Source organism: Sorex araneus, chromosome 4 (genome assembly GCF_027595985.1).
Source record: "Sorex araneus isolate mSorAra2 chromosome 4, mSorAra2.pri, whole genome shotgun sequence".
Taxonomy (NCBI): domain Eukaryota; kingdom Metazoa; phylum Chordata; class Mammalia; order Eulipotyphla; family Soricidae; genus Sorex; species Sorex araneus.
In genome coordinates, this window is record NC_073305.1 from 45,366,329 (window position 1) to 45,387,029 (window position 20,701).

At 41.1% G+C, this 20,701-nt stretch overlaps 1 protein-coding gene across 1 annotated transcript in view; it reads right to left on the bottom strand.

Moving 5' to 3' along the window:
• Window positions 1–1,217: 1,217 nt before the first annotated feature.
• Window positions 1,218–20,701, bottom strand: part of PRKAR2A (protein kinase cAMP-dependent type II regulatory subunit alpha) — a 93,149-nt gene continuing 73,665 nt past the window's right edge. The window contains exons 7-11 of the mRNA XM_055134325.1: window positions 12,910–13,011; window positions 12,496–12,570; window positions 8,831–8,896; window positions 6,344–6,485; window positions 1,218–5,307 (exon numbers count right to left, since the gene is read on the bottom strand). Coding sequence (XP_054990300.1) covers window positions 5,174–5,307; window positions 6,344–6,485; window positions 8,831–8,896; window positions 12,496–12,570; window positions 12,910–13,011 — 519 coding nt within the window. The 3' untranslated portion in view covers window positions 1,218–5,173. The remainder of the gene's footprint in view (window positions 5,308–6,343; window positions 6,486–8,830; window positions 8,897–12,495; window positions 12,571–12,909; window positions 13,012–20,701) is intronic.

Sequence of the window (20,701 nt, forward strand, 5' to 3'; positions counted from 1 at the left end):
TGTAACTATCTCACGGTGATTCAATTAAAAAAAAAGAAAGAAAAACAAACTCCTAGCAGTGCTCAGGGGATCATACTGGGTGCCAGGCATTGAACCTGAGTCATCCACGTGCAACACAAGTCCCTACCCACTATACTATCTCTCTGGTCCCACCATGAGAGTATTTTTGTACTAATTACTTGGCCTTTTTCTACTGGCCAGATGAAGACAAGTTCAAATTGTAATGTGATTTTTCAGTAGAATGAGCTTCCTTTGTTCACTGGGAAAGAAACTACATATATTATGCGATCATTGAGTGATTGCTAGCCCTGATTTATAGCCATGTTAGAGAAGGGGGCCAGACTAAAGGTGATTTCCACTGGGTCTCACTGATACAAGTATCTTCCCTAGCAAGGGATATATTGTATGCCAATGTAAACCATCCCCAAGAATTCAAATACTGTGCTATGACAGTTAATTTATGTGCCATCTTGACTGCATCAAATATCTAGGGTTTCCAGATATTTGGTCAAACATTCTGGGAGTTTCTGTGAGAATATTTTTGTTTTCCTTTTGTGTGTGTGTTTTGGGCCACACTCAGTAGTGCTCTGTGCTCAGGGATTATTCCCGGAGGGGGCGGGGCGGTCTGGAGATCACATGGGGTGCTGCAGATAGAACCTGGATTGGTTGCATGCAAGCTGTACTATCTCTCTAGCCTCTCTGAGAAGGTATTTTTAGATGATATTTATATTAATCAATGGACTGAGTAAACTGAATAAAGCAGATCGACCTCCATAATGTGGCCTAATCCAATCAGCTGAAGGCATAAATAGAATAAAAAGTCTATCCCCCAAATAAGAATTTTCCTGCCTAATTACTCCCTAACTGGGATGCTGGCTCTTCCTGGTTGAGCCTTTTAGTAAACAGATGGGAACTCTGTCAGCTCTTCTGGCTAAACTAAAGCCTTCAGACTAAACTAAAACGAAACCATCAGCTTTCCTGTGTCTCCAGCTTGCAAACTTATCCTTGCCCACCTTCATGATTGTATGACTCACTTCCTTATAATAAATAGATAACACTCAACATTTTTCTTTTTTTTCTGGAGAATATTAACACACGTACACTGGTTTCCTCTCTAGTTTTCTAATTTTCATACCTTAACTTCAACAATTTCTTATCTGCCAGATGAGTGCTACAATGGAAGGTGTCCTGAAATAAGAGGAGAAACACAATTCAAGGCAGGAGCAGAAAATTAGACATGATTTGTCAGCCTTTATTAATCAAGTGTGAAGCCAAGCCCTAGAGTTTCCTTTAAAAAACCCCAACCTTTTACATGGCAAACAATGACTTAGTTATATCTTCAATACTACAGAGCAAGAATTGATCACTTTCAAATCACTTGTTCTTTAGAGATTAAAATATAAGTGTTAAATGGATTAAAATAATATTCTCCCAATGATTTAAAAAATGATTCCAAATTGAAAGACATCGCAAACACTATATATAAGACTCAGGACAAAAAAAAGAAAAAAAAAGAAAAAAAAACCTTTAAAACATTTTTACCTTTGAGGTAGCACAATGATGCTAAACTATATTATTTTTTTATTACAATGATTTAAGAAACAATGAGTAATCGCTCGTTTGCTCAAGGTGGGCTAGATGGGTCTGTAAACCCCCCCCCAATGAGGTTAGTGACAGTTTTTTTTTTCTTTTTTTTCTTTTTTAAGTATAAAGATAGCCCTGCAGTGTGTAAAAGGAAACCCACAGGAAGGCTGCTTCCCACAAAATAGACATTATAATCACTGAGGAACGTCAGCAGTCAAGACAGGAGGAACAAGAGGTAATTTCAATGAAAAAAAAAAAACACCGAAATAACTTGTATCTTGGCAAGATTGGTTTACAAGTGCATGTCATTAACAAAAATTCCAACATTAGCCAACTAAAACAAAAGATAAAAGATGACATTCATGGGTCTTTTTCTTTTTTCTCTGTGCAAATAATGCTCTTTCAGCATTTCTACATGAGGGGACTGAACACTGACTCGACCTGGAAACGGTGTGTGCCCAGGGAACTGCTGGGTGCTGGTGGACCTCTCACTGACTATTGTGAGCAAAGAATCTGGGCTGAGTACCGTTTCTTGCCATTTTGCTGGACTGGCTCATTAAATCAGAAAAGCTTTACAAAGGCTCTAAGAGAAGCTTTACCTTGATTTCTGAGACTCTAGCAATGAATATTTATATACAAATTATATATAAAGAATAGCAACTACAAGGAGGGAGCACATGAACCTTCCCTTCAGAACACACCTAAGAGAGGAGAGTGGATAACATAAATTGGGGGCCAGAGGAAGGGTAACAATGCAGGTTGGACCTCAATGTTCTCAGAATACTCTCTGCCATCCAAAATCAATGGCAAAGCCAGAAAAGAGGGCATGAAGTTCTAATCCAAAGATGAGAACAATATCAAAGGAATCTTATCCTGACACATGCTCCTCTGTATGCAGCATCAGTACAGGGCAGGTCAACACCACAGCCCTGAGTTGGACCTGTCTGCCATCTTGATTCCCTGTGCTACAAAGAGAATTAGAATGCTGTCAGACTCCTGGCAACGTGTCCATGGCTGTGTCCTTTTTTTTTTTTTTTTAATCATGCTCCTTCCTTTTAAAGATTCCCTTCTGCAAGCCAATCTCCCAAGAGGCTCTGAATGCATTTGGAACCTATGTTGACAAACTAATAACCCACATGTCAAACTGTAGTTAGGGCAGGAAGACAAACTTTTGATGAATTTTATGTAAAACCATAACTGTCACTAAGTTTGGGATGTCAAGAGGTCTTAGCGAAAAGGAAGGCTTGAAAGAGTTATGCAAAATGGCATGATGAAAAGGCCCATTCCTAACAGTCTATAGAACTGACTCTGGCCTGGAGGACACAGCCAACCTAAGTCAAGCTGGCATGGGGAATGCATATAGGGCATCTGCTCAGTGTTCAAAAAGAATCCTCACGTGGTCTGTGGCTGCATCTCTGTTACTCCTGAAGCCCACTGTTACCTATTATCTTTGCAAAAAATGGGTGTAGTTCTTGCCTTCTAAAGTGCGAGGTCTACTTTCTTTCTTTTTTTTTGATACTAAAGCAACACCAGAGAAATAAAAGATCCATGGAAACTCATAGGGAAAAACACATCACAGTGCTAGTCGTCTGTTTTAGAGTCTTTGTTTCAACCTTTCAAAATTCTGAGGCTTGCAATTAAGGCTACCCAGAGCAGCTCAGAAAAAGTCCTGCTTTTTGCTTCATGGACCCAAGAAAACGGGAGAACTGATAAAGGTTCCTTGTGGTGGATTATCGGTTCAGAATTCTCTCTTTCTTTTTTTTGGTGGTCCTGGGGATCGAATGCATTCTCACAGTAAAGTAAGGCAAGTGCTTTACTACTGAGCCACATCCACAGGTCCCCGTGTAGAAACCTTTTGACCACAATGTCCATGGCAAAAGTCCCTTGCTCAAGGGCAGTGGAAGATGGCCATGCAGGATCATTATCCATAACAGGAAAGCCCAGTGTGTACTTTCTCAGGGATTCACTGAGTTATATAAGTTAAATCTAATCAGAAAGGATCTCTTGATTTAACATAAACTTGACTATGAAATTCAAATTGATCTTTATGCAAATTTCATGCTGCTCTTAGATCCCTTGTAGCATTTGATTCTGAGTTATTCTAAAGAAAAAAAGTCTCATTTTGAAATATAGTTAACTATGATGATTCATCAGAATTATGCCCAACATAATAAAAAGGTTTAAAGTTTTAAAATACAGCCTAACTTACTTTCCTCTGGATTAACAAATAAAATTCAAATACCCCAACATTTTAATTAGGAAGATTTTTGCAGTAACTCTATGAAATTGTATAAGATCCTAATTTTTTAAAAATATGAATATATCTAAAGAGAATTTCCAAGAGAAAAAACCAAATTTTTTTTGGTGAGGGGGTGCCACATCCTGGCATTGCTCAGTGCTTATTCCTGGCTCTGCACTTAGGGAATCACTCCTGGTGTGCTTGGGGACCATAAAAGGTGCTGGGGATTGAACCTAGGCTCGCCACATGCAAGGCATGTGCCCTATCTACTTGTACTATCACTCTGGCCCCAAAAAAAAATTTCTTAAAAAAACAAAGCAAAACAAAACAAAACTGCTTTATCTTTAAATTATTTGAAAATTGGTGACTCAATACCAAAGCTATGCAACAAGTCTGGAGTAGAAGGAAAGGGTTCTCTGTATAGAATTTTGCTTGTACACAGCTGGCAGAGTAATGAAGCAAGAGATGGTAAGAGCTGCCCAAGACAGTATTGGGTCAGAAAAAATGATGATGCCTCTTAGACCCTGGCTCCTTATAAATGGATAATGACTCATTCATGCAAACCACACAGAGAGTAAACAAAATAAGACCCAACCCACCCCCAACCCAGAAGACATTCCCTGGCTCTCTGCTACCTGACGAGTGTGCTAAATCCAAATTTCCTGCTCTAATGTGGGTTGAATGGTAAATCAGTGTGCTTTGGAGTATGGATTGGCTGGGCCCTAAAAGGGTTTTCCCCTAAATGTCACTGTGAGTTTGAAGAGAGCTGTAACGCGTGTGGGACACAGACAGTACAAGAAGCAGACAGCACAATGACACAGGACCATAGACCTCCTTCACATCTGTCACCATTTCCATCATAAATCCAAAGGCTACAACTATGAACAAATGCAGACTTTCTTAAAGGACAAATGAGAGGATCAAAGGCTACAATACATCCTTCCTTGAAAGGAGGAAGATATCTCTAACCATACAGTAGGTTTGTACAGACCTGTGGTGTCTTCCAAAAGCAAGAGTAGCAGCAAGAGAGGAAAGTAAGATGTTTACACTTTGGACTTTGTATCAGGCACTTAAACTGTTGGAGAGACATGCCATTTTGAACCAAAGATGTAAAAATTGGGTGGGAGTGATCATTCCAAGTGGTCTAATAATGGACTTTGAGAAGCAATGTGGATGTGTGGGTGGAACCTCTGCCCATCCTTTAGTGCTGACTTTCAAGTTTTATAAATGCCCACAGCCACAGCAATGGCAGCGGTGGTGGCAACAGCAGAAACAGTTCTGTCGTGTGTGTTCTGTGGCTGACTGGAAGGTTTTGGTGTCACACTGAGAAGGCTCTGAGGTGTGGTCCACCTATTGCCCAGGATCAGTCAGATCCATGCTGGAGCCAAACATCTTCACCAGCTGTTCCTCGTAGTTTGAGATGTTCCTCTTCATGATGTCCATGCAGGGCCCGAGAAGCCTCTCAAATGCTTGTACGTCCATAACTGCAATGTTAAAGAGGAGGAAAGGTATAGAACGAATTCTCTACACCAAAATAATACAGTCATTTCCCTGATGAAAACTTTTTTTTCCCTATTCTTCATCTGGACCACACTAGGCAGTGCTTGGGGGATCATGGAGTTCCAGGAGGCGAACTTCTGGACTCCATGATGCCCCAAACCTGGGCGAAGTCCGACATGCAAAGCACATTAGCAGTCCTTTCAGCTACCTCCCCAGTCCAAATCTTTTCCTGTATATGCCCGCCCACTCATGTTCTACGAGATTAGATTTTGGGATACTGGGTAGCTGGAGAAGTAAGGGTGCTTCTAAACATATCAGGACCACATCACCCAAGTTTCAGACTCTGCAAAGTACAAACAGCACTTATTCTCTCTGTGCTCATGTAGCCACGAACCCTCCTTCATTATTTCTCTTTTTATACTGGAGTCTTTTCTTGTTCAGGGCTGGGAGTCTTTTCTTGTTCAGGGCTCATAGTGCTCAGTAATGTTTGATTAAAAGGGGGAAAATATTGCACATTAGGCACTTAGGAGATAATTTAAGTGGTAGAGCACATATTTAGCATGTGAGGCCCTGAGTTCAATCTCTGGGGCCTTAGGGCTCTGAGCTGTTGAGTTATAGCACTGACTGCCACAAGCTCAGCTAGGTCTGAGCACAGAATCATCAGGCCAAGCATCACTGTCCTGACTGTAGCCCCTACATGAAAAAACTGGCTAAGGAGCTAGAGAGGTAAGTACAGCAGGTAATGCACTTGTCTTTCACACAGCTGACCCAAGTTCCATCCCTGGAACTGCATATGGTCGCCCTCAAGTCCTACCACAGTAAAGTCCTGAGCAGAACCAGGTGTGGGCCAAAAATAACAACCAAAAGAAGTAACAAAAAAATTAGCAAATACTATTTGGTTTTTAAGGATGAAAAATGTAGATAAACAATTTTTACGGAACACTTTCTAAAGGGCCAATAAAATATATATGTAAAAGCATAGCACATTAGGGGGCAAAAAGCATACAATCATTTTCTTACCTAAGCATTTGACATCTCCCACCGCATAGGCCGACGCAGCTCTGGGTTTGTTGGTGACTAGCGCAAGCTCTCCGAAGTACTGCCCCTTATGGCAGCGTGCAATCTCCACCTCCTGGTTCGGATCATCCTTGTTTGCTTTAGTCTAGAGAGAGCACAGAACAAGACAAAGGTTGACTCCAGATTCACAGATGGGTATGTCCAATTGCACAGGCTTGTATCTCCTTTCAGTACACACAATTATTGAGAAACATACTTTGTAGACACTAAACTGTTATGTAAATGAACTGGCTTAATCTCAGTGGTCTGTGGTTGAGTTGGTTTTTACATGGGACTTTATCTGAGACCTAATTCCTTTCAAGAAATGTCTAAATAGCAAGAGGTAATATTCAGACCATTGTTTTGGAAGACTTATATGTAATCAATTTTCATTCTAGGGGTTGCCCACATGGAAATGCTTAACCAGAGATGTATAATTTCTTTCTATTACTTTCTGGAGTAACTCAGTGTTCTTTCCCCTATGTTCAATCTTGAGTGAAAAACTTACTCTCCTCATGTTTCCATAAATAAAACTATTTTATGGGCCTGGAGAGATAATACAGCGACTAGAGCATTTGCTTTGCATGTGGCTGACTCAGGTTCAATCCCTGGCCTCCCATACAGTCCCCTGAGCCCACCAGGGGACCTGAGTGCACAGCCAGAAGTAACTCCTGAGCACTGGTAGGTGCAGCCCCCAAAACCAAACTAAAACAAACAAAACCCCAATAACAACCAAACAAACAAAAAACCCAAAAACAAAACTGAAACTAAATATTTCATTTCATGTATATACAAAAAATATTTATATGCATGTAATATATAGGATAACATATTAAAATTTTGATATAATACGTTAACATATCTCTACATTTCTATGTATTATAAATATATGGCTCTCTCCTTTAGTAGTGTTGACTTCTGAGGCACAGGATACAGACCAAATCTTCGCTAATTCTTTTTTCACATGTAAGTATGTGGAGGAGTGGGTTTGGACCACATCTGGTGGTGTTTAGAGGCAACTTCCAGAACTGTGCTCTGGAATCTCTCCCAGTGGTGCTCAGGGGACCATACAGTGCTGGGGATCAATTTGGGTGAGCTGCACACAAGGAAAGCTTATCCCTTTGCTATATCCCTATATCACTTAATCCCTATGCTATATTGCTAGCCCAAATTCTTTCACAATAATGTCTTTACTTCTCCAATGTAAGGAGTTATAATCTTGGGCTGCTTCTCTCGAGATTGTCTTTCTTCAACAATAATTTGTTTTTGGGCCAAAATCGCTGGTACTCAGATGTTACTCTTGGCTGGCTCTGCACTAAGGATTTACTCCTGGTGGTACTTGGGAGACCATATGGGATGTCCAGGATTGAAGCTGGGTGAGCTGCATGTCATAGTAAGCGCCTAACTACTGCTGTACTATCTCTCCTGCCCCTCCACATGCATTTAAAAACTGTACTGTGTGCTAGAGAGATACTATAAAAGTCATGATGCTTACCTTGCATGTGGCCAATTCTGGCTCTATCCAAGCAACTCATACAATTCCAAGCACTGTCTAGGGTCAGTGGGACCTGACCCTGAACAGTGTTGAACGAAGAGCCAGAAGCAGTCCCCGAGGACTACAAAGTGGGAACCAAACCCCCGAAAATAAAATAATTTCCCTATTTTCTTACTGATCTTTAAGTGGATATTTCTCAAATAATTAATTTTATAATAAAGGCAAGACTTTAAATACAAAAAGGTACTAAATCCCCATCAATAGATGGACTTAACCATGAATCTTTGCCTATCACAGAGCTCACTTAATTGTGATAGTTTTGGTATGGTAAATAGATTTTAGTTACTTAAAAGAGAGTCTCTTGCCCGAATGCCTGGCTGTCTTCCCCGGGGCCCCTCGAAGGGGATGGGCTCCAGCTTCCCTCCCCACCCCGAGCAGAGCTCCCGGTGGCCGAAGACCACCAGAATCTAGCTACAGCCATGCTAGAGGCCCCTCTCCACACATTCGGACAGGCCTCATGCATGAAGGTACCGGCAGAGGAACCCAGGTGTGTGCAATCCCATCAACGGCCAACATCCAGAGAGAGACTTAAAAACAAGCTCTCAGAAGCGGTATCTTTAGCCTACTTCTCCCTCTGGGAGAAATTGGCAATCTTCTGAGTTTCCTGCCCACATGGGACAGCCTTGCAAGCTTCCCATGGTGTATTCATATGCAAAATCCAGTAACAAGCTGGATCTCATTCCCCTGACCCTGAAGAGCCCCCAGTGCAACATCGTTAGAAGGACCGAGTCGAGACAGACTTCTAAGATCTCAGGGAAAGGACAAAATGAGATGTTACTGAGCCCGCCCGAGAAATCGGTGATTAACGGGATTTCGTGATCATGAAAGCAGTTACTTTCAGTACTTATATCTGGATCTTCCTTGGTATAAGTTGCACCATCATCACACAAACTCACCTTGCTTTTAATTAAGATGCTCACTTCACCGGACTCTATAATGTAAAAGCTGTCAGCCTTTTCACCCTGAAAAAGGAAAGTAAGACTTAATGTATATTTATGTACAAAAGGACACAAAAGTAAATCAGTTTCTCACTACTGAGTTCTGATCTGTATTTATTTTCCAGCTCTTCAAATCAATCAAGGGTGAACATGAAGACCTTGATCACGAAAGGATGTTAGGCCAATTAACCTAACACATATCATTCACTTTCTAAGATCTAGTATTTACATTTCTCTCCATAAGTATGCCCAGGATGCTAACTCCACCGAACACTGCTATTTTCATTGCATGTATTGATCTGCCATTGCAATCTGTGACCAGGAACCAGTAGCCAACAATGCTAGAGACAATATCTAAGTGAACCCTGGCAAACCTTGAGTTATGAGGTGCCAGGATAATGTCTAATCATCAAGTACAGCCTCTCCAAAGGACAGCACAGTCCTGAAGAAGGCACTGCCTTGGTGAAGGAGGTGTGTTAATGTGAGCTGATGTCACCCTTATATGACACAGGCTTTTCTTCTATTTTTTTCTTCTTCTACTATCTGTTTTGATTTTAAAACCTTTGGCTGAACCAGTCATACAAGTAATGCAACAAATAACTTATTAAGAGCTTGCTAAGTGCCAGTCACTATTCTAGACATGTGAGATGTATCAGTGGACAAAACAAATATTCTTACCCTTGTGCAACTTACAGTCTGGTAAGGTCAACACATTGAAAATAATCAACATAATAAAATCAGTAAGTTATACTGTTGTGCTGAAAGGCGGTAAGTGCTATAAGAAGAATGTAGGGCAAGGAACCTGGGATCTAAACTGCTCGGGGAGGGAATGCAAGAGAGCTTCAATAAGAAAAAGTTCTGAGCAAAGACTGGAAGGAGGCCAGGGTGAGGCAAGCAGATATGGGAGAAGAGGCTTTCAGGCACGTTATTCCCTGACCCTTCACTCTTACCTTCTAGAGTAATGGCCATTTAAATTGGATAATTCACTACTAATCATGTGCTCTTTCCATGTGAGTTTTATATCTTCTGTGATTGCACCAAGGGGTGGGCATGGAACTCAAGACTGACCACTGAGTCTTTTTTCCTCCTAGCCCAGGTCTGGGATCAAGGATATGCATTTCGCCCAAACACCAGAGCCATTAGCTATCTTCCAAATACTCCTGCCAGTCACAGGAAGAGAATCTTATTCCTGGAAAAGTCCCTAAAACATAATTACATATGGTGAAGCATTGTCACTGTCATCCCGCTGCTTATCAATTTGCTCAAGCGGGTACTAGCAATGTCTCCATGGTGGGGCTTGTTATTACTGTTTTTGGCATATCGAATATGCCACGAGTAGCTTGCCAGGCTCTGCTGTGCAGGCGAGATACTCTCAGCAGTTTGCCGGGCTCTCCGAGAGGGGTGGAGGAATTGAACCCAGGTCGGCCGCATGCAAGGTGAACGCCCTACCTGCTGTGTTATTGCTCCAGCCCATAGTGAAGCAAGAAAGTTTTTATTAAAACTTATTTTGTGAAGGGAGACAAAGGGAGAAATGTGTGTTTAAGAGAGAACACAGGTTTCTCCAGAATGGAAATAAGCAAGCAAAGAAACATCGAGGCAAGCAAAGTGAAATATGTGTTCAAGGGAGAACATGGGCTGGAAGAGCCAGTCCCTAATATCTTTTGCATATAATTTAAGTGCAAACAACAGCAGACAAGAGAAATCATTACATAACATTATATGATACAATACAGTGTGTGAGGATCTTACTAGAATTCAAATGTCATATGAGAGAAAGACGCAAAGCAAATACTGAATGCAATTTACAAACTTGTAGAAAACATTGGTTTGTCCTTCCTCCCTGGCTGCAGGGAGTTTAGGTTTACTGAGTAATACTAATCACAATGCTCTCGAGGCACTCCCATTCCTTTCTGTTTATCTGTATCCTCTTTCTTTGTGCTCTGACCGATCAATCACCTGTATTCCCTAATCAGAATCTGTTAACTTCTCCTTCTAAGGAGACTGGATTTATATTCGTTTTTTTTTTTTTTGGGGGGGGGGGTCACACCCGGCAATGCACAGGGGTTACTCCTGGCTCATGCACTCAGGAATTACTCCTGGCGGTGCTCAGGGGACCATATGGGATGATGGGAATCGAACCCAGGTCAGTCTCGTGCAAGGCAAATGCCCTACCCACTGTACTATTGCTCCAGCCCCTGGATTTATATTCGTAAGTGAAATATTACTTTTCTTTTCTCCTCGTGTCCTTTGCATAGTTACTTCAGAGCAATGTCCTTTTTGTATGGAAACAGGAAGACAGTTAATACTATGCTTTTGTAATTTGGGATTTAATCAACTCCAAATAATATTCACTCCTCGGCATCTGTTCTCTTGACTTAAGCCTCAGATGCCCTTACTTCCTAGCACCCCAAAAGCAGGATCCTGATGAGGGACTGGATGGACCCAGGGCAAGCTGTGAGCTACCCTGGTATCGAAATGGGCCAGGCCAACTGCCATAATACTTAACTGTAAGTTAAGAGCAGGAGCATGGACAAATTCTGTCATGACCCAAAAAGTAACAACTAGATTAGGACCCTGCTAGGTTTAGGAAAGACTAATCTGACCTGAGCACTGTAATCTGAGATCTATAGCGAGATGTCCCTAGGAGAGCAATCCTATAAGCTTAATGTATCTCTTACTGTGTCCATATAAAATGACTATATTATTAAAAAGTAAAATTAAGATGAATGTTTAAATAACTGTTGGACTAAGGAAAGGAGAAATGCACACATAGATGGTATTTCGCCCTTAGGCGGGTCTTCTTGCTGAATGAGAATCTACTCTAGAAGAAGCTTCCCCTGATGAAGGGACCTTACATCCATTTATTGTATGACCACACTAAGGTGTAATTGCTACTGGAACCCCTGGATGATGGGGCATATAACTAAGGCTGTAAGAGCTGCCAAGGGAGAAGAATGTAGGGGAGAAGAATGTGGGGGAGAAGAATGTAGAAGGGTCCGAGGGAGAGGAATCAAGGGGAATCGGGGGATCAGGGAGGATCAAGGGGAATCCAGGAATAGAAAAGGAGATTCGGGGAAGGAGAGTCAGAGGAGAATGGAGACAAGACTGGAATAAACTGCAATTGATACCAACCAGCCTGGCCCTCGTTTCCTCCTTTGTCCGCCTTTGGCATCGGCCGTCCCAGGTGGGGAAGTGGCCTGAGACCACCAAACACAGGCAGTGAGAGAGAGCTGTAGGCTTCTCACTCGTTTTATGAATACACATCACTGAGTCAGTCACTGAAGACTCTAGCTTGTGTTGGGTTTGCAAAAATGGCCCCTTTGTACAAGCAAAGAGAGAAGGTAAAGGGCACAACCCTTTAATATTCACCTGAGCGTAACAGGGATGAATAAAATTTACCCAGGTTTAAAAAAAAAATCCAAAAACAAAACAAACACTGAAAGTCACAGAAAGATAAATAGAGGCAAGAGATATGCATGTCAGTGAGCTGGGCATCAAGTGGGCTTCAGAGGACTCTGCAAGGAGGTCTGTCCTCACAAGAGTAGTTTTAAAAAGTGAGAGGACAAATGACTGACCTAGGAGGTAAGTAGTTCCAGGAAAGGATACCCAAGGCCCCCACTCACCTGAGTGATTATGCGTTCTCCATCTTTATAGATCTTCTCTCCTATTACATCCACAATTTTCATTCGTTCTGAGACCTGAAACAGTGAACATACTAATAAATTATAAAGAAACCACCTCAAATGAAAGTTAAAAAATAACATCCAGACTACTCGGAAATGGACTGGAAAATTATGATTTAAATATCAGATTATTAGTAGTATATATTTTTTGTTCTTGGGTCACATCTAATGGTGTTCAGGGGCTGCTCCTGATGCTCAGGGGACCATGTGGCACCAGGGTTCAAACCAGGCTTCCTGCATGCAGTGTGTATTCTACCCCACTGAATCATCTATATAAGCCCCAGATTAACTTCAACTTCTTTTCCTAAATTTCCATATTCTCCAAAAATTGGTTCTTATTCAAATAGACTTTACCTCTAGTGATTTAAGTAGGGGAACGGATTCAATAAATGCTTCAAACATCCTCCTTTTTCTTGCATTGTTCTTCACTATGATTCTTCTAAAAGTCACACGGTCCTACAAGAAAAATATGACAAAAATTCTGGTAAATGCCTGTGTAAGAGAACACTTGTAGCTTAATTAACAACAAATATTAGAGGACTATCGAAGATTCTGGGTCAGTTGGGTGCTTAGCGGTATTTAAATTTTAAATTCACAGGAAGAGAAAGATCTATAGTTTCAGGCAGACAGATTTAGTACTCAATTGGTGCCACCTATGGGTCATTCATAGAATAAAAAAATTTAAAGTCCCACCCATTTGTGAGTCACAGCTCATTGTGAAAAGATGCACCTTCAGATAAAAGAGATATAACATCAGACCAGGATTTTATAACCTCAAAGATGAGATAATAGAAAATATAAGAATAACAGCAACAACAAAAATCTACAGTTCAAAACAGGCTATGACTTGTGCTGGGTGAACCAAGTGCCACAAGAATTCCAAGAAAGGGGGCTGGAGCAATAGCAAGGCGGGTAGGGCATTTGTCTTGCATGTGACCGACCTGGGTTCGAATCCCAGCATCCCATAAGGTCCACTGAGCACCGCCAGGAGTATTACTGAGTGCATGAGCCAGGAGTAACCCCTGTGCATCACTGGGTGTGACCCAAAAACAAAAAAACAAAAACAAAAACAAAAGAATTCCAAGAAAGTTGGAGTTGTTTTTTTTTTCTTTTTTTCTTTTTGGGTCACACCTGGCGATGCACAGGGGTTACTCCTGGCTCTGCACTCAGGAATTACTCCTGGCGGTGCTCAGGGGACCATACTGGATGCTGAGAATCGAACCCGGGTCGGCCGCGTGCAAGGCAAACGCCCTACCCGCTGTGCTATTGCTCCAGCCCGCAGGAGTGAGTTGTTTAAGATAGTTTTCCTGCAAAAATATAAACTTGTGGGGCTGGAGCGATAGCACAGCAGGTAGGGAATTTGCCTTGCATGCGGCTGACCTGGGTTCGATTCCCAGTATTTCACATGGTACCCCAAGCGCCACCAGGAGTAAGTCCTGAGTGCAGAGCCAGGAGTAACCCCTGAGCATCGCTGGGTGTGACCCAAAAAGAAAAAAAATAGAAGAAACTTGTTTGGGAACACAAAGAAGGATATAACTTAAAATAACAGAATAACAGAGAGAAGAAGAAACTCGAGATGGAAGGCAGTGATGCAGAAGGCGCCTTGATCCCAGCAGGTCACTGATGCATACTAGGGAAAGGAGCAGCTAGGTAGGAGCATGCAAATGCAGGGAGGGGTACAAAGCCAGAAGAGTGCTTAGTGTGCTTAGCTGCAGACTCTCAAACAGGTATTTGTTAACCCAAGTTAACTCTCTTATTCCTAAGGTGTTAAGGAATGAAAAGATTTGAGGGATGATGTGGGTAATGCCATCATAAGGCTGGCAGAATGAAAAATAGCAGGAGAGTGAGGGCACATCTAACTGCAGGCTTGCTGCTTTTGTATTCTTGGTGAAATGGGAACAGGGTACAAAATGCAGAAGAAAACCGAGCTGAAATATATAAATAAGTTTTACCAGCTCATTATAAATTAGCTGAAGAATTACTAGACCCATCTCACGTCATATTTTATTTGCTTACTGTACCCTAGGTATATTCCAATGTGAGCCATGGCAGACTTTTACTCCCTCCCTGAACTCCTGCACAAATAATGGCTGCTCTTAAGCATTTAGACTGATTCTGCCCCCCCCCCCCCATCTGTTTGTATAGGAAAGTGCAATCTGTTTTCTTATTGCAGTAATGGTATATATCATTTGCCATAAGTTTTTTAAAGCCAACATTAAAGACATCTGTTTGGGGAGTGAGGTGTGAGCACACGCAAGTGATGCTCAGGTCTTTACTCCTGGCTCTGTATCAGGAATTACTCCTGGCAATGCTCAGAGGACCAAATGAGTTGCTGGGGATTGAACTTGGGTTGGCCATATGCAAGGCAAGCTCCCTACCCATTGTACTATCTCTTGGGCCCTGAAAGAATTACCTTTTTTTTTCTTTTTGGGTCACACCTGGTGATGCACAGGGGTTACTCCTGGCTCTGCACTCAGGATTTACTCCTGACGGTGCTCAGGGGACCATATGGGATGCTGGGAATTGAACCCGGGTCGGCTGAGTACAAGGCAAACACCCTACCCTCTGTGCTATTGCCCCAGGCCCAATAATTATCATTTTAAATGTCAGTATTATCTGTAGAATGAAATCCAATACCCTCAAAGTTCAGTTTCTACATGTTTTCAGGGACAGAAAACATGTAGAAACTGAACTTTTCTATAAGCCAAGAGTGCTGTGGAAAGAGAATAATAATGGGAAAATGGGAATTTAAAGTTCCTTACATTTGAGAAGGCTGTCAAAAATCCAGTATTTAAAAAATATATTTACAAGGTTATTAAAGGTTACTACAATTGCAATAGCAAAAGCTATTTCTAGCTGAAGAGAAAAGAACTGATATCGTTTCACGTGGCATCAATTGTTGTGTTCTGATCCTTCCTATGCATGCTTTCTCACTTCCCAGAACTCCCATGAATGCAAGGACAATTCAGTTCTTGAGACTGTGGGAGATAATCACCAGACAGATTGTGAAATAGTAGCTCTCTTAAGTAGCAGGTGTTCAGAATAGCAAATAGCCCTAAAGTTCAAAAGAGAAAAGATGCAAAGATACTACCCTCTCCTGTGACTGCAAGAGCTCCCTAAAAAAAACATGTTTTTGACTTTCAATGAAGGGAAAACAGAAGAGCTGGGGGGTGTGGCTCAAGGGTAGAACACAGGCCCCACAGGGCATGGGTTAAATCCCAACACTGGTACCAGAAAAAAAAAAAAGAGAGAGAAGAGTAGAGAATGTACATCAGCCAAGGTGCAGCTGACACCTGGAAAAGAAGGAACGTAGAATCCAATTTGAGAAACTCAATGACTACCAGGTCCTCCCCACCTCAAGTCTCTAGAGGCATTTCTAAGTTTTGGAAAACAAAAATAAATCAGGCAACAAAGTATCTTTTGGGAGTTATTTTTCTGAAGGTTATATAGAAGCTTTTGGAGGGCTGAAAGTCAGCGTAGGAAAAGTCCAAAGAGTTTTTTGACAGACACATAATAGAGAGAGATGAAGAGCTGAAGGGGGAAGAAAAAACTGCAAAGAATAAGGCAAGAAAGGAGAAAGAGAGGGCAGGGAAGAGAAGGGTGGTGAGTAATTCTATAGCCAGGAGGAGCAAACACATTCTAAACATTGAGGGAGTTGTGTCTGTTTCTCTCTCCACTCTCCACTGGTGGGATCAAACCCTGTACCTCACACATATGAGGTACACCCCTGACCCAGGAGTTCCTTCTCTTTCCCTTTCCTTTCTTCCTTTCCTTTTTTGTTTTGTTGGGCCATGCCCTGCAGTGCTCCAGATTTACTCCTGGCTCTGGACTCAAGAAACTCGTCTTGGGGAGCCAACCTGGATTGGCTTTGAACAAAGCTAACTCAAATTTTTCATCCTACTGTGAGATGATTTTTCATCCCACTGTGGTTAGAGAATAGGCAGTCTGGTTTCAATTTTGTTTATTATTTGTTAAATTTTATTTATTTTTTAATCTCAGCATACATTTTCTCTTGGTGAAGGTTCCAGGGATTGAATAGTAATAATGTACAGTCTATTACTATATGAAGGGTTCTAGAAATTTCAAGCAGATCCTTCTGGGTTATGATGTTAAGTTCTTCTATATGCTTCTTGTTTTTTTTTTCTTCTTTCTTTTCTTTCCCCTCTTTTTTGTCACACCTCGAAAGGCTCAGGACTTACTTCTGGCTCTGTGCTCAGGAATCAATCCTAGCAGAGCTTGGGGGACCATATGTGGTGCCAGGGATTGAACCGAGATCAACCATGTGCAACTTTACCCACTGTATACTATCTCTGCAGCCCATGCTTCCTGATTTTATAATTCTATTGACTGTTGAGAGACACTAAGGTCTATGTCTATAATTATGAATCTTTCTTGTTTTAATTACATCCATTTCTATTTTATCTTTTATTTGTGGGGGGCACACCCAGCTGTGCTCAAGGTTTACTTCTGGCTCTGTGCTCAGGGATCACTCTTGGCAATTAGTGTTTGGGGCACTATTTAATGTGCCAGGACAGAATGGGAAGATGTTTGCAAGCCAAGCACCTAAGACCCTGTACTGTTTCTCTGCCTCTCCCCAACCCACCAGCCTCCACTTTACCTGCACTACATCCCTGGCCCTTTATCCATTTTGTTTTTGCATTATGTAGGGACATTATATCTTCCTGATATATTAACCCTTTAATTATTATATAATGTTTTTCTTTACCCCTATTAATTTTTTTTTACAAAATCTACTTTATATAGTATTAAAATAGTCATCTTTCATTTTTGTAAGTGGAGTGATAGCACAGTGGGTAGGGCATTTGCCTTGCACACAGCCAACCCGGGTTCGAATGCAGCCGACCCGGGTTCAATTCTTCCATCCCTCTCGGAGAGCTCGGCAAGCTACGGAGAGTATCCCGCCCACACAGCAGAGCCTGGCAAGCTACCTGTGGCGTATATGCCAAACACAGTAACAACAAGTCTCAATAGAAATGTTACTGGTGCCCACTGAAACAGGATGACAGTGCTACAGTGCTACTTAGTATATGTTTCTATCCTTTAACTATCAACCTACTTATATAACTTTTTTTTTTCTTTTTGGTTTTGGGGTCACACCTGGTGATGCTCAGGGTACTCCTGGTGATGCTCAGAGGATCATATGGCATGCTGGGGACCAAACCTGGGTTAGCCACATGCAAGGCAAGCACTCTACCTACTACAATACCTTTCTGGCTCCTACGTATATAACATTTTGAGTTTCATATTGATAGATTATAGCTGGGTCACTTAATAAGGTATTTATTGTAGGCTTGGGGATGTGACTCAGTGGTAGAATATGTGAGGCCCTGGGTTTGATCCCCAGCACTGCAAAATTTTTTTTTTAAATTTCTGCCACTTTATCTAATTGGTATATTTAGATCATCTATATTTATGCTAACTGTTCTTGTTTTGTTTTGTTTTTTTGTTTGGAGGTCTATGCTCAGGGGCTACTCCTGGCTCTGCACTCAGAAATTTCTCCTGGCAGTACTTCAAGGGACCATATGGGATGCTGGGTATCAAACCTGGGTTGGCAACATGCAAGGCAAGTGCCCTACCCTTTGCACTATTGCCCCAGCCCAGTATGATAACAGTTCTTGTATCAGAGCTTAAGCATACCTTTCATTGTGTGCTTCCTTTTGCTCCCTGTTTTTTGTCCCTCTGTTACTTTCCTTTTCTTCTTTTTGGTTACTTGAATGTTTTCTAAAATTCCATTTTTATTTATAGTTTCTGATTTGTAGAGCTCATTGTACAGATTATTTTTAGTGTTTATCCTAGGATTTGTATAACATATAACCAGCAGAGCCTGGCAAGCTACCTGTGGCATATTCGATATGCCAAAAACAGTAACAAGTCTCACAATGGATATGTTACTGGTGCCCGCTCGAGCAAATCGATGAACAACAGGACAATAGTGCTACAGTGCATGTAACAACACAATCTACTGATGGAAACATTTTACTAGTTTGAATTGATAGAGTAGTTTTATTCCATTTGGGTCCTTTTACCTTCCCCTCAGTTTGAGTATAATTATCTTAAGTATTCTTTCACATACATAAATAACATCAGACAAAGTTTATTGCTTCTAACATAATTTAAACAACTGAAAAGGAAGACACTCTTTTATATTTACCCATACACTTATTTTTTCTTTTGTTCTTTCTTCATATTTTGATGTTCCAAATTTCTTTATCACTTTCTGATTGAAGAACTTCATTTAGTCATTCTTTTAAGGTAGGCCTATTGATGAGAGACAAAGTCTCTTAGTTTTATTTGAGAATGTCTTCATTCCTGAAGACTCGCTAGTGATAGTTTTGGGTATGAAAGTTTTTTTCTTTCAGCACCTGAAAAATACCTTCCCACTTCTGGCCTCTATAAATAGGAAATCTGGTGTCATTCAAATTGTTTCTCTATAGGTAATGTATTGTTTCTCTTTAGTTGCTTTCAATTTTTTTCTTTAGATTTCCAAGTTTTGATTATCATGTGTCTTGGCATAGATTTTGTGGAGCTTCTTAAATCTCCAGGTTCATTATATTTCATTACATTTGGAAAATTTCCAACTATTATTTATTTGTATAATCTTTTATCTATGTATTGTTTATCTTCTCTGGGACTCTGATGATAACAAATGCTACTCTTTCGTTATTCCAAAGACTGTTCACTTACATTTCAGTTTATATTCCTATTATTTAGACTGTATAATTGTACAAAAGATCTTATCTTACTTTCAAAGCCATGGATTTCTTCCTTTCATGTTATTTCTACTATTAAGCCTATTCAGAGTTATTCTGATTATTGTTTTCTAGCTTCCATTGGCCTTTTCTTTCTTCTATTTCTCCATTAAGATTTTATTCTATTTTTCCACTAGTTTCAAGTGTGTGAATTTTTTGTTGTTGTTGTTGTTGTTGTTGTTGTTCAGTTTTGTTTGGGGGCCATACAATGATACTCAAGGCTGACTCCTGGCTCAGGGATCACTCTTGGCAGGACTGGGAGACCATATGGGATGCCGAGGATCAAACCTGGGTTGCCTCATGCAAGGCAAAAGCTCTACCAGCTGTACTATTGCTCTAGCCCCTCAAGTGTGTAATTGTTCGCTGAACACAAATGCTGCTGCTTTAAAATTCTAGTGAGAGCCTGAGCATACCTCAGTGAGAGTGCCTGTGACACACTGAGTGGCTATGAGAGGCCATGAGTTAAAATAGGGCAGCAGTGCTGTTTGTGATCCCCGGTGCCACTATAAGAAAACAATACAACTCCTGGCCAAGTGCTGCAATCTGAAGTATTCAAGCACTATAATCAAAATGTGCAGAAGAATCACAGAGAGATGTGTGACTCTTGGCAAAGAGAGTGCACCATCAAGTGTGCAAGAACTATAACCAACTGTGCAACTTCCCCGAAAGCACCAGGATCAAGTGTGAGAGCCCCAGTAACCTGAACAACATCAACAAGAAAAGAAAAGGAAAATCCTGTCAGTTAATTCCAACCTCTGTGGCATCTTGTTTTCTCGGTTTTAGTGTCCTCATTCTTGAGATAACAAGTGATTTTTCTATTTTATACTGGACATTTTTTGTATCAAACCAAACAGCTAAGACTTAAGCTTTTCCTGTAGGCAGTCACTGTCTAAATATCATGAACATGGACACATAGGCACATTCTGCTCCCCTCTAGGGCCCATTGATATTATCATGAAGAGAAAGCAATTTCTTGCTAGCCCAGTGACCTTGGACAGGTAGATTCAGTTTTTTCCCTTTGCTACTTAGCTAGAATGGAATGGTATTATTTTTATTAAAAAGCTGGGGGGGAAGGGAAGGATGTCAGAGATCAAACCCACAGCCTAATGCACATAAAGCAAATATTACCACTGAGTTATATTCCTGCCCCTGCATTAATTTTAAGACTGAGTTTATTTTCCTGATATATTTATTTTATTTACTGATATATCCTTGAGATTTTGTGAATCACTGAGCTACCAAGGTTCACTGAGCTATTCTTTTCGTTTGTCATTGTTCTTGCAGGGGCCACACTGGGTAGTATTTGGGGGCCATAGGCATTCCCTATGTGCTCACAGGCCTCATGGTGCTAGGTATTGAACCATCCAATATTCACA